The sequence below is a fragment of the Syngnathus floridae genome, chromosome 1 (genome assembly GCF_059516105.1).
Source record: "Syngnathus floridae isolate MCC-2025c chromosome 1, RoL_Sflo_1.0, whole genome shotgun sequence".
Classification (NCBI taxonomy): Eukaryota; Metazoa; Chordata; class Actinopteri; order Syngnathiformes; family Syngnathidae; genus Syngnathus; species Syngnathus floridae.
Genome location: NC_142413.1, coordinates 7,673,605 through 7,688,029, shown reverse-complemented (window position 1 = coordinate 7,688,029; position 14,425 = coordinate 7,673,605). Strand labels below are relative to the sequence as shown.

The following is a 14,425-nucleotide window of genomic DNA, read 5'->3' as shown; positions in this document are numbered from 1 at the left end:
AAGGCTCACGTCAGTCACCATGCCATGGCATCCCACGTGAACAACAGCAATAAGAATAAAAAAATATTATCCACCGATTGCGTTACGTTTTGCAATCAATATTTCAACTGAGGCAAATGTGATGAAATAGTCTTAACCGGGTTACGTCCATGAAAAATAAACCCACTCCACTTTATTTCCAAGAGTGCAGAAGGATGATTTCTGAAAACAAGATTGAGTATTCTTAAAACTGAGATGTACAAGATGGATGAAAACCTTTTCGACAAGGTCACTCTGGCCAATGAGAAAATAGATGCCAACTACTCAACGACACTTTTTGCCGAGGTCATCGTTTTTTTAGGAGATATTAAGGCAGTAATGTCCTCACATATCCATCCTTGTCCATTAAAGTGCTGAGCCAAGTTGGCTTTCAGGTATTAGCATTGCAGAGAAACGGGTCGTTCGTTCAAGCCAACGCATCATTATTCTTCCTGGTGGTATGCGACGTCACCATCACCGCAATTACGAGGATTATATTTACACGGGATTACCTCCAGTTGCACCACTGTGTTCGTTTCTAAAAGTAACGTTTTCAGTAATCCAAAATCCATTAACTATCTGGAGTTCGAGACAAAGCTATTATTTGGAATGAGATGGCGGCGTTTACATGATGGAGCCATCGCTAAAAACAAACAAAGCAGGTTGATGATCAGTAAGCACGTCAATATCTGACCCAACAGTCGGTGAAGACAAGAGCGGGAGCGAGGCAGCAGTCAGGGTCACTCAAAGTCGAGCAATTGTTTTTGCGAGTTGTGCGGACGCAGAATATTAGCGGCAACTGGTTCCAGCGGGCGCTGAGCTCCCAAAGCCGTTCACCTCAGAAGCACTGTAGATTAGTCGCATGCTGACTAATGCACTAAATGCATATTCAAGTGTTTAGAGGCTTTGAGGGCAAAACACTTCTGGCATGGGTGACGTAACAACAACAAATACAAACTTACAATACGAAAAAAAAACCTGATGCAGTTATCAGGCTGGACAATACTTCTAAATACAATAAAATGAAAACGCAATGTGCATGGAGGAGACACCATCGGGGGGGGAAACGCGTTACTGGAATTCTTTTTTTCTATACTCCTCCGCCTTCTGTGACAGATTGTCTCAGAAGTGGGATGCTGTCAGAAGGTGACTTGGCTAACCATGAGATGAACTCCAATTCAAGGACCCTTGGGAAAGGCTTGTCACTTGTTTACACAGAACTTCAGCTCCTCGTTTCAGTCACTGGCCACGTTTCCATGTCTAGTATTTTTAAAAACACTACAGTGAAACTCTCAATAGCCCATAGGTGCCTTTTAATTATATATATATATATATATATATATATATATATATATATATATATATATATATATATATATATATATATATATATATATATATATATATATATATATATATATATGTGCCCTCTCAATTGACCTCACTGCCATTGGCTCACAGCTCATCCAATGAGGGCAATCGCTACAGAAATTGTATAGATGGATTTACGGTAACCCGCTTGGATCTAATCAATAAACATGACCGATTCCTCTACACTGAGAAATGTACAGCTCCAAACTCAAAACACAGATCTGCAATGTGACGGGGAAAAGTGATATATTGGCAAAAGAAGAGCATTGTCACGGAAGAAGAAAAATGTCAAGCATTTGACAACCACAGCTGTTTTAGAGCAACTTTAATTTAACGTCATCAGTGTTAGTGCTGTTCTGTACGAAGATAAAAATGGAACGGATAACTGTGGGAGGTACAACTGAGAATTGTCTGCATGACAATGGTAGGTGGAATTATACATTGCTAGAAATAGACTACAAAATTCATGCATAGAGAGCACGGTCCAAAATAGACTAAGTGTCACTTTATGGAAGACTGTCAATTCTTAAATCAAACAAAAGCAATCCACAGAGGGCCTTTCTTTTGACAAGAATAAAACTGCTCAGCTCTTATTAATAACACACGCAAGGATGACATCATGTTATTAAGAATTCTGAATTCGCTGTTTGAAGGTACAGTACAATAATTACAGATTAGGGGGGCTTTTTCTAATGGGGATGTGATGTCAGAATTATGGGGTATAATTATTTCTGAACACCTATGGTTAATCATAAACTACCTATAGAATAGTTTTTCAAAAAAAAACAAACAAACAAAAAAAAAAAAACGGGAATTACGCATGTCGTTGGTTTTGACATTTAGGGTATTTTGTATTGTGCTAAATAAGAATCAGGTCAGATTTGACCTGAAAAGTACATATAGTAGGTCAAAGCTTTTCCATCAGTCTCCTCCAAAAACAAAAATCCAAACCAGCAATCACACGTCAACGGCATCACTCCCAAACCCGAGCCGACACAGGAAGCGAGGACGAGTCCTCGTTGCTCCCAAACAAGTTATCAGCACGCCATGCCGCGACCGAGAGTGGCACATCTCTGATGCGAGGCGAGTCACTTTGCTCCGGGCGCTGCGGCCCGATCTGCGTCAGAACTGTGAAACAATTTTGACATTCAACCCATGCGCTAGGCCCGCACTTTCGCCGGAACACGTGTTGTGGATGCGTTCAAGCTCCCACCCTACTTGTCAGGTATCCATTGATTGACTCTTGTGAATGATAATATGCACAAGACTGTAGTGATGTGAAATAATTCATGGAGGGAAAAAAAAAAAAAAGTCTAGACACTCCAGGTCAAATGCCAGCTTTTTGTGATTTACAAAAAGAGTAGACAGAATATAACTGGTAAAAATTATCCAAAACAATGTGGGAAAATATTAAAGGTCCGATAGGGCCTAGATTGAAGTTTTTGGACTATTTACAAAAACAAAAACAAATTGCTGGAGGGAATTATGAAGAGCTCCAAATAATGGAGTTAGCACAAAACCTTTAAAAAAATGCCAGACTGATAGACAAGGTAGAACTATTTCACTATGCAGCGTGCCAAAAACCAGTCAGTGTTAGCACAGAACATTAAGGCTTCTGCTGCAAAGCTAAATAAAACCTAAGAAGGTGTGTGCTGCCTCCAATTTAACATGAATTTGATGGGATTGATCAATTTCTCCACTACAGCTATGTTTCAGTTATAAGAGGGTGTGCACACTTGTGCAACCCCGTTTTTTCAGATTTTTCGTCCCGTGTGGAGATGTTTTTATCTCAATCAAATTGTACAGGTCAAAGAGTCACATTAACGGCATTGCTCTCAAACAAAACTCGAGTTTTCCGGCTGAGGAACGAAAACGCGGCAGAGCCTAGGGAGTGCGTGAGTCATGCATCCGCACATCACTTTGTCGCCCTGCGTTAGCTTCACAAGGACAGCGAGGAAGCTAACACGAGGTGATTCACTGGTGTTGATATAGGCGGCGATCCTTCTACACGTTCGTTGCGCCGCACCGACAAGGACGAAGAAGAGGAGGGGGATCAGCGTGGCCTTGACTGGATGACCCGCACGGAGGAAATCACATTACTGTCACTAAAGAGGCCACAACATTAACTTACACACTTTGAACAACACGGCTGTCATGTAAACAGGGGCGGACACAAGCACGCACAAAGGGGCGCGCGTACAAACATGGACGCTACGGTTTATATGGTTAATGAAACAAATTAAATAGAAAAACTATGTCCGATAAAATCAAATAAAACCAAAATTGCTTAAAAAAAAATCTATTACCTAGGCTATCAAGGTTCAATTTAAATGTATTTATTTTGGTTCAGCTGTACATAGCTACAGATGAAGCAAGTTTCTTCAACAATTGTGGTTGGTTTGACTACACAATACTTTTTTTAAATCTTCCACTGAAAGTACCAACAAATGACCAGCGTTATCCTCAATATGCGTACCACAATTTTAGCTGCAGCTAACAATACTCATAGCATCCCTTAAGGTAAGCGAACGTCCCAGATGTGTGATGACCACCATGCAAGAATGAATGATATATTTGAATTCTGCTTATATCAATAAAAACTGTCAAAAAGGATCCCAGCGTAAACATCACATGACTTTATACACCTGATGTCATGTGCTTTTTTAAACCACAAACTATTTGAGGCTACGATAATCAACTATCAAGTCCAGACTTTTTGTTTAACGCCGTGCCTTTCTGCGAATCCTCCTGTGCTTTTATGAAGATGTATTTTGGATCGAAACTTGAGTGAGTCAGCCATTCACAGGGGCCATTGATTTAGAGGGGGAGTTTAAGAGGGAAAGATACTCTTGAGGTTAATCTCGGAATCAATTTTGCCAGCACATTTCTCTCACTCGCTCGTCAGCACAAAACAGACGCACACTTAAGAGTTGTCTCATTTCAACTGTCACGAACTGAGCAAGGGGTAATATTCCATTTGAAATTACGAAAAGAAAAAAAATGATTTTCTTGGTACAAGTGTGTATGTAGCTTACGTGCTTTCCAATGTTCACACACTGTTGCCAAACAATAAATCTTCACAGTGTTGCCCAAGGACATTTTACAGTAATTCGAGAAGATGAGATAACACGTCAACGCATGGAAATTTGCCAATATGAGTGAAAATGAACGCAGTGGAAATTATATAAGATGATCTGGCGCAGGAAATGTAACAGCCTGGCTTTGTGGCAAACAACGTTTTGTGACTTTGATCTTATTAAGATTTGGTCACTTACAGAAAATATTCTACGATTGAATTCTAAATATCAGTAAATTTCCTCCTTTAACGCCTTAACGTGGAATATGTTGCTAGTTTGCAAATGAGGCAATAGAGCCCATGCCTTTTAGCAACAGAGACTCTCCACACTTTGCTTTCTAGCCACAGGTTTATAGTATAAAATCATAAATATTTCTTTAGATTGACTAAGGACTCAAATTTTAAATGTGATGCGGCCGTCGCTCAGGCAGGGTGGTCTTGCCCCAAAGACACTTTACACTCCACTGCTCTAAAAGTTGATGAAATAATACACATTATGAAGGCTATTTCTTCACAAATTCAGCATGGCTTATGGGTTACTTGGGTAGGCTCATATCAATCTGGCAGTGATCACTTCAAACTTGCATGCATGCATGCCTGTGTGTGTCCTGTTTGGCGTGCATGCACCGGGTTCTCTGGTAACTCTGACTCCTCCGTGTCGCCATGGCGATAAACGGCCACTCCAGCTTTCTCAGTTGGGTGCAAAAAAAAAAAAAAAGGTTCATATGTATGCCCCCCTCCCCCGCAAGGAGATTAAGACAATTCAACAGGATGCCAAGTGGAGACAATGGACACATCTCCACCTGTCCACTTGCATCCTGTTTTTTTCTTTCCACAATCTACATGCGTGCTATGATTGGCTGCGGCATTGCAATCACCAAAACAAGCTCATCGTGCACAATGTGGGCCTGCGACGTCCACATGCTGACAACAGCTCACCATCATTGCTCACAGTAACCCGGTGCACCATGCAAGGGGGAGGGGGAGAGGCGAACAACCTTGATTTCTTTTATCGTTATTATTTTAAACTGGGGGGTGTTAATAAAGCATTTAGTGCAAGGCCAAAATAAAAGCAACCTGGCCACCTACCCTTGGAAGCATCCTTGTCTTCTTTAGGCTTCGCCACTTTTCCGCTCATAGATCCCAGTTTGGATGCGTAATTCCCGATTTAGACAAGAATCCTTATTGATGGCTGCTTTGTCATCAATCAAATCCTTCCACGGGCTTCCACGTGCTGAGATAAGGGCTCTAAAAGGAGGGAGGAGGGAGCAAAGGGTCACCCGAATTGCATTTTCAACCCCTTAAGCTTTTTCACGCGCAATCGGGAAGGCAGTGAGGAGACAATGGTCCCTCTTGCTCGTGTGCGCGTGTGCGCGTGGAGGGGTTCCAGCAGTGAAAACAAACATTGTGAGGATGCTGCGTGGACCATAAATGTGACACACACACAAAAGCAAATAACGTGTGTTTCCACTATCCTACCTTATCTCGTCCTCGTTGCGTGCTACATCAATGCACGTGGATAAAAGCACACACTCCCACTATCGATGCTGGTCATTTGTATGGACACAAGCGAGAGAAAAAGCACGACGCGCAGTAAATGGCGCTCAAATAAAAAAATAACGGGGGGTTCTAAAAGCAGAAAAAAAATGATTCTATGTCAAAACAAAAGCCTGGAGTGGGGCCATCAAGTGTGGCTTCTTGTCGGTGGAGCTTCGACTGTCTGTCTGAGCCTTTTTCCCCGTCTTCGGTCACAATCAACAGGATACGCAACACCAGCGCGCTCCACGTCACGCACACGACGATTGGCTGCCTCCCAATCGGTCTCCCCAATCTAAATCTAATTCGAATAATCACCCCCGTTGTGCTTTCGTGGATGTGGCTGGCAAGTGAGTTCTTTTTCGAGAGCTAGTGTCGAGATGCTGCGTCTGGTCGCGGCGCTCTTTGCGCATTTTCGCTCCCGCGGTGATCACGTGACGGAGATGATGTGATTGAATGGATGGATGGATGGATGGATGGATGAGAGAGGTAGAGAGAAAAAAAGAGAATATATAGATTTGTAATTATTTAAAAAAAGAAAGAAATGAAGACAAGATTATATGTGCCAAATGTACCTTTCATATTACAAAATTATATAAAAAAGAAGGCAACAACTGTGTATAATACAAATGTACAGACGAGCAAGCAAAAGAGCCATATTGTCTGAAATGCATTCAGCAGGACAAATAGATTTTTTGAAAGCACAGAATTGAACAAAATTCCATTTTTTCCTCAAAGCTGATAGTAAATGTCTAACATAAATTATATGCATAAAATATCGTACCCAGATTGACCTAGCAAATAAAAATCCATTTTGGTAGAGGCAGTAATAATGCACTCCAAGCATTTATATAAACCTTACAAACACATATACAAACTATATCTTAATGGCTATATAAGAAGATGGATTGAATTCACGAGAGAGCTGGCATGGTTAATTAATTGTAGGGAGGGGAACTTGTTAACGTTCACAAAATTTGTTTTGGCAGTTGCGTGATAAGGTGGAGTTTTTCATAAACTGCTCAGCCCATCAATCTTCATCTCAGATAACTTGAAACAATATCCATGCCAAGGCTGGCAAACATGTAATCCTTTAAAGAGGCCACACATAAACACACACACAAACACACGCACACAAAATCACCAGTCCATGCTTACCCTTAACCCTAAAAGACGTGCCACATCCTTTCCCTCACATTGACAACATGGAACGAGGTGGTGGAAAAATCCCGGCTATTTACGCACATCATAAAAGTTCACGGAGGTTATTTTTTTTAATCATCTCCTATATCGCCATGTTTATTCCTCCCGTCTTGGCCTGGAAGGTTTTCCACACCCAGTGGCCACCAAGGAACAAGACCTGCAGCCTTGAGGGTCACACGATCTTTATGTCTGCTATTTTTAGAAGAAACTGGATGCCTGTCAAACTTTTCGCCACACTCTAATCTGGTTGAGATGTTTGAGACACTCTTGCTCACTTTCAATTACGCAATATCACCATGTTATTTAAAAAAATAACAAAGTGTGAGAACCGTTTCAATCTGAAGTCCAAAATCAGACACCATACAGCAGATTGTGTTTTTGTTTTGCTTTTTTTTTTTTTGCAGATTACGAGTTACATTTTTAAAAGTGACAAAAAAAGGTGATAAGTGATTTGAAACTGTATTTTATATTATTCTCCCCACTCTGTGTCAACAACCACTATTAATGGAAATGAGTAGGGGACATCGTCTGCCATTTCATTTTGCTCCACTTTGGTCCTCAAAGGATTATTCAAATAAATCAAAGCAAAGCAGGTTATCCAGTTAACAGCCAGCAACATCTACACTCATTGGCTGACACCCATGTCACTCACCAGGCCAAGACCTGCCTTTTAAAGCTCTACACACTCAAATGCAATACATTAAAATATGAAGTTGAGGACCTGGACATGTTATTATGTTTGATGATAAAAAGTCAACTTTTTCCAAATAATTGATGTGATAATCAATCCAATACTTAACACTAAAAATAATTGCCAGCTGCAGCTGTACTGTACTTCATGTCTTCGAACAGTCCGCAGTTGTGGCACAATACAAATTCTGAATTGCCTGTAGAGTCTAAAAACTCATGAACTAATATCCCATAGAGCGAGGGTTCACATTTGCCCGTCGGACGAGTGCAGCGAGCCACCATAGGCAATGATTGGCCTGGTGATGGCAGAGAGCGAGGAGAGGAAGACGACGACTAAAAATGTCACTGGGTTGTGTTTCCACTGCGAGCATGGCCTGTGGCCCCCTTTGCCCTTTGCAAGGCATCGCCACTTTGCCAGCCCAGGCCCATTCGTCGGAAGCGTCGCCCCGCAGCCCGGTTTTGGCCTTCACTAACATGCACTCTAATGTGTGATGCAACTGAACATGAATGAGTACAAAGTCTCATTAGCTGAGACTATACGGGATAATTTGTGTACACATGTAAATGAGAGGGAAGAATATTTGTTGCCACGTCAACAACTAAGACTAATAAAAAAGAGTGGATTGTCCCTGTAAAGAATTTGCTTCTATGTTTTAGTTGCACTGAATGGTGTGGATCTTTCAACAAAATATGATACGATATTATTTTGAAGTGTTTTCTGTTGCATCTGTATGCGGACCTTCTGTCCTGGCAGCCAGTAATGTTTGTGAAGGAGATCAATGCTGACGTCATGCACAGGAGCAGGTGGATGCTTGCCGTGTGATGAATATCCCAATGGCACGCGGCATGGTTATTTATCCGCCTCTGATTGCAGGTTGTGCTCCAGTTCAAGCTGACCACGGCTGATATGCTGAGCTTTTCGGACACATGATTCCAGTTCAGTCTAGTAGCCAAGAAGTAGCTCGTGCTTTCAAAAATGTTGGCGAGCCCGGATTATGTTGAAGTGAATTGAGAAGCACCTTTTAGACAAAAGTAGTACTTTTCTGCCATCTCGCGGCCTCCCGATGTCAAGGAACTATTCTGAAGTGAATTGAGGAACTTTAATTAGACAAAGGTAGTGCTTGGCTGCCCTTTTGGTGCCAAGGAACCATAGTATGTTGAGATGACTCAAGGTTGTTTATCGAAACAAAAGTAGTGCTTGGTAGCCTTCTTGCGCCATCCTTGTGTTGAAGTGTAATGGAGCTTCATTTTAATTTATTTTTGCTTTTTGTCTGTTAGACAAAGCTAAGGCCTGTGTAAATTATAAAACATACAACACACCAGATGGCGCCAAAGCATTATTTTAAAATGTGAGGCTATGCAGACCAATAATGAAGAATGGAGGATAGGCTAAAAAAAAAATTGAATTTAGTTTTTTTTTTCCTATTTACGCAGCCTCTATCTGTGCAACTGTGACACTTGAAAGTGAAACAAACTGGCTTGTGTCACTTGAGCCATGCAATGTAAATCCAAGATGAGAGTGGTGAGGAAATCTGATGTAAGCTAAGCTGCAGGTAAGATGCTAACGGCCGTTCCGGGATGGTGTTGGCTTGACAGGCTCACGCATTTAAGTGATGGATGCCATTCAGCACCGCTCCTCATTTCGCACGGCTGCACCTGCTCCTCCCTTCTATGCGATGTGACCCGTCCGCGAAAGGTCATCCCGGGGTCAGCGAGTTATTTCAAATCCAAGAGAGGTCGGGGTTGAAAGCAGCGACGGAGTCTTGTATTTCTGCCACGCAGGCCGCCGTAATTGACTTTGCCCGTCCCTAGATTGCGTTTTCATTACGCTCATGTCATCGAGTTCAGGTGTAAATTTTATCAGCCTGACAGCTGATCTGCATGGATAGTATGCATAGGAGCGTGTGTGTATTCCTAACGTTTTTGCTCGGGACATGATGGACTAATTCAGATTAACAGCATGAGTAGTCACCCTGGTTGATGTGGCGCTTGTTTAAGTTCCAGAAGTTGTGCGACAAGACGATCATCCACGAATCTGGTTCCCAGCCTGGCCTATCTCACCCTCCAGCCCTGGAGAAAGTGTACACAAAACATGAATAGCACCAAGCTAGTTTGAATAGCGTTTTGTTTCAGTCTCATCATCCGTGTGTGACCCTTTTGCGGAGACAGAGCTACAGTAATTAGAGCCGACACGGCTTCCCCAGTCGGGCCGAGCTGCCACAGAGTGAGTGAAGACAGAGACGTTGAGGAGATGTTCGCCAATCGATTGGTACACTCCACTCATCCATTTGTGCAACTGCGCTAACATGTTTGGATTCTCAACTCACAACACACCGGCACTTTGTGGTTCAAACATCTGATTCGCAGTTCGAAAGTTCTGCTCTTACAGTGTTAAGATTGTTGTGTCACAAAACTTTTTGTTTGTGTGGCTGCTGTTATTGTCTTTATATTTTTCATTGGTTAATGTGACAGTTGCGGTTATTATTCCAAATTCCATTCCACATTCCAAAAAGCATACATCTCAGTTAGGTTGAAGACTGCAAATTGTCAGTCGGCGCGAATATGATCGTAAACGTTTGTTTGTCTAAAGTTGCAGTTGGTCCAGGATTTAATGAATTATAAATTATAAAGCACTCCGATCAATAGTCGCCAACACCCAAGATGCCTTTGGATTTCCCCTTGGAGGGGAGGATTTCAGAGCTACTGATCCACAGTGATTATACATTTACACCACAAAATGGCACGAAGAAAGTGTTACATTTGCAGGCTTCTTGGGCCACAGTTTTCACGATTTGCATGAAAGTCGAGGGGGGGGGAGACTATCCCAGCTTGGCAAACATCATATATTGGCCGTTTCTGTGTATTACGCAATGCAAATAGTCAAAAACTTGCTTGAAAGTCGAGGAGGGAGACTATCCCAACTTGGCAAACATCAGCTCTAAATATCTCGAAGTATAAACGTAAATAAATATATTGGCCATTTCTGTGTCTTGCACAATGCAAATAGTCGCGTCATCGTCTTGCCTGAATTTATGTTGCAGGTGTTTGTGCGCCCTCTTGTGGAGAAAAGGACAAAGTGCACTCCATCTAAAAAAAAATACAAATAAAAACGACAATCAACGAGGTGTCAGTGACATTACGGGATACAGACCACGTGATAAACTTTACCTATTTGACTATTAAAATGAACGCAGTTAGTCATAGAAAAAGGTGACATTAAGGTAGAATATATATATATCTTATGATTATCTTTATTAATTATTATTATTATTATTATTATTATCATGAGTTGGACTGGCTATTGGTTGACGGACAATTGTGACGACGTCAACGCACCCCACGTTGGCCCAGACAGATGTTTCCACACTTACAAAATAAGTGACTCACATTTAGTATAACTGGCGTGTGCAAACAGTCATCGTGCACTTTGGAGTTTGCGTTTGTTCGTGATGGCGAACATCTTTCTCGTTTGTGTGCTGTTGTCCTCTTTTCAGCTGAGTCCTGGAGGTACGATCATGAACAAAGGGTCAAAACATATTTTGTTTATTGTATTTTATGAGTTTGGTTTTGAAATTTGACCTGATTTTGGCTGCAGGCCCAGTCTTCCTGTCTGGCAAAGCGGCCGATGGTGTCCTGAAGAGATACAAGCGGGCGAACACGGGTGTGTTTGAAGAGATTCTGGAGGGCAACCTGGAAAGAGAATGTAGGGAGGAGGTCTGTGACGCTGAGGAGGCCAGGGAGATCTTTGAGGATTTCGAAAAAACTGTGTGTTTTTGCCCATTGTTAACATTTTTCACCATCAATGCACATCTTGTTTGCTTTCGTGGTCACTGAAAGGGGCATCATTGTTTTTACAGGAGAAGTTCTATCGAGCGTATGTTGGTAAGAATGACAAAATCCATTTTATTCTTATAAACAACTATTTTATAGCCGACTCACATGTATATGGCGGCTCGCTTGAAAAGCAGTTTGGGGGTGGGGGGGTCTGTGATCTTTTGCGATAGTCATGTGCTGTGAATCCCCAGATGGTGACCAATGCAAGTCGAATCCTTGCTTGCACCAGGCCACGTGCGAAGACGGCATCAGCTCATACACCTGTCACTGTCGAACCGGCTTCACAGGCGACCACTGTGAAATTGGTGAGCTGAAAATCCCCCAGCTGACTTTCGGTTGGACTTTTGTCAGTTGTAAAAGAAGAAATGTCCTCTCTTAGATTTATTTAAAAGATGTGATCTCAATAATGGAGACTGTGGGCACTTCTGTGAGCCAGTGGATATCGCGGGAGGTAAATGTTACTGTGCGGAGGGATACAAGCTGATGCAGGATGGGATCAGCTGCGAACCAGAAGGTAGATCAACATCAAATTACAATGAATCATTTAAGAAAATTACAGTCCTAAATATTTGTCTTACTAGCCGAGTTCCCGTGCGGCGGGACCGCTCTGATGAGATCAGCTCGGTCTACGTTGGCCACCTTTAACAGAAGTGGGCCGTATCCCAGAATGCGCATTGTTGGCGGAGACGTGGTGATGCCAGCAGAGATCCCTTGGCAGGTAATTACAAACTCCCCAGTTTGGGTGAATATTATTTAGTACTACAACGAATGCTCATGTATCTGTGGCATAGCCCTCCTGTGACACTTTTGTCATCTGTTGTGCGGTGAATTTCTCTGACGTAAAATAAGGATAACGACAAAAATGAAGACTATTCATCTTTTTGTAAAAGGTCAACTTCCTAATCTGCTGTCTGTCCGCGCAGGTGGCCTTGGTTTACAGAGACAATGGTGAGGTATTCTGCGGGGGCTCCGTTCTGAGCGAGCGCTGGGTCGTCACCGCTGCCCACTGCATGACAGAGGCACGGGGCCCCTTCTTCGTCAGAGTGGGTACGACCCCCTTTTAAGATCCTCACTCTGCCAAGCCTTCCATACTGCGATGAAAAGGACTGCTAGTTTGTGACATGGGCTCAGTAAAACATTTTGAGGAGTGCCGTGACCCGGCTAGAGAACACCTTGTACCATGTAGTACCTCAGGCTGGATATGGCGTTAACGCTCAAACGGCATCTTCCTCGGGATGTCTTATGTGGCCGTTCATGTCTGTCTTCCTGCAGGCGAGTACAACATAAAAGTCAACGACGACAAGGAGCAAGACATCCAAGTATCGCAGAAGCACACATACCCACTGTACAACGTCAGCGTGAACCCATACGATCACGACATCGCCCTGCTCCACCTCCAAAGCCCCATCAACTTCACCGTGGAAGTGCGGCCCATTTGCATCGGGCCCAGGGCCTTCACTGAGGCCCTGGTGAAGCGAGCCTCGCCCGCCACGGTCAGCGGCTGGGGCAGAACACGCTACCTCGGACACCCGTCCAACGTGCTGAAAAAAGTCCAGGTTCCCTTCACGAGCCGGACAGAGTGCAAGTTGAGCAGCAGCGCTAGGATCACCCCCGCCATGTTCTGCGCCGGCTACTACAACGAGGCCAAAGACGCGTGCCAGGGAGACAGCGGGGGTCCTCACGCCAACAAGATTAATAACACCTGGTTCCTGACGGGCATCGTGAGCTGGGGGGAAGAATGCGCCAAGGACGGCAAGTACGGGGTGTACACGCGCTTGTCTCTTTATGTCGACTGGATCCACAACATGATCCACGGGCTGAACCACCACCTGGAAGCTCCTCCGCTTGAAGGTGATATGGAGGGAACACAGTAGCGTTAAACTTGAACAGCTCTTTTCTGCAGGGAAGAATTTTAACATGTAATTAATGTCATGTTTGAAAGATGAACATATGCATGGTGGGTGATTTGTTAGCAATTCCAGGTCACAGCGACTCTTCCTTTATTTTCTATTAAATTAAAGGGGGGGGAAAAACATTTGAGATTTGTCCCCCTCCAATTTCTATAAATTGTCAAAGCCACTGTAGACATCCTTTTTTCATATTTTGTTTCTTTCGGACAGACATGAGAACACAAAAGTTAGTATTTCAAAATTCTTGGTGTATTGAACTCAACGTGAAGTAACCATTCCAGACTCGGCAACTTGACAGAAATCATCCTACTTGAAGTCAGCATCAAAAGCCCAATATCAAAATTTGTACCCTAAGGTGAATGCTGATGACTTCATTCAGTCCAAAAATTCCAGTAAAATAAAATTGGGGGGGGGAACATTTTTTTCCAAATTCAGCCCAACCTGACAGACAGATGGTGTACCGCAAATTGCTGCACCGCAACAACTTGCTGCCATCTGCTGATTAGAAGAAAATAAATAAATAAATACGATTTTTCACACAGAAGCATAATCAGTGTTGTATTCTGGGCAAAAAGTAACAAAGAGACCATCGGCCCAGTTTTGTTGTCTGTGTAGGCTTTAATCGAAACCCTGAAAATGGGACATATCGAGTCAGTCAACGTTTATGGACAGATATTGCATTTCTGAAACAGTGGAATTATCAAAAGGCTTATTTACACAGCAGTTATTGCAATAAATATCTTAGTAACCACTGACCAGATTGCATTTTGTTTTTAGCAAAAAATGT

The 14,425-nt window shown here is 42.8% G+C and overlaps 2 protein-coding genes across 3 annotated transcripts in view; one reads left to right on the top strand and one right to left on the bottom strand.

The window, feature by feature from the left end:
* fgf13a (fibroblast growth factor 13a) overlaps window positions 1-6,428 on the bottom strand; it is a 57,999-nt gene extending 51,571 nt beyond the window's left edge. The window contains exons 1-2 of one of the 2 annotated variants that reach the window (XM_088382454.1): window positions 5,945-6,428; window positions 5,555-5,713 (exon numbers count right to left, since the gene is read on the bottom strand). In XM_088382454.1, coding sequence (XP_088238580.1) covers window positions 5,555-5,603 — 49 coding nt within the window. In that variant the 5' untranslated portion in view covers window positions 5,604-5,713; window positions 5,945-6,428. The remainder of the gene's footprint in view (window positions 1-5,554; window positions 5,714-5,944) is intronic. The other variant, XM_088382446.1, reaches the window with a different exon arrangement.
* A 4,823-nt stretch (window positions 6,429-11,251) lies between these two features.
* On the top strand, window positions 11,252-14,393 carry f9a (coagulation factor IXa). The gene is made up of 8 exons (XM_088386003.1): window positions 11,252-11,401; window positions 11,490-11,659; window positions 11,752-11,776; window positions 11,920-12,033; window positions 12,108-12,242; window positions 12,310-12,446; window positions 12,652-12,775; window positions 13,001-14,393. The coding sequence occupies exons 1-8, from the start codon at window positions 11,344-11,346 to the stop codon at window positions 13,600-13,602; spliced, it is 1,365 nt and encodes a 454-aa protein (XP_088242129.1). The 5' UTR covers window positions 11,252-11,343; the 3' UTR covers window positions 13,603-14,393.
* Window positions 14,394-14,425: the final 32 nt, after the last annotated feature.

Excerpts from the sequence above, each read along its gene's own strand:
- f9a (XM_088386003.1), top strand. The coding sequence starts at position 11,344 with ATGGCGAACATCTTTCTCGTTTGTGTGCTGTTGTCCTCTTTTCAGCTG. Across the intron at positions 11,777-11,919 it reads GTTCTATCGAGCGTATGTTG|ATGGTGACCAATGCAAGTCG; the intron begins GTAAGAATGACA and ends GTGAATCCCCAG. Across the intron at positions 12,776-13,000 it reads CCCCTTCTTCGTCAGAGTGG|GCGAGTACAACATAAAAGTC; the intron begins GTACGACCCCCT and ends GTCTTCCTGCAG.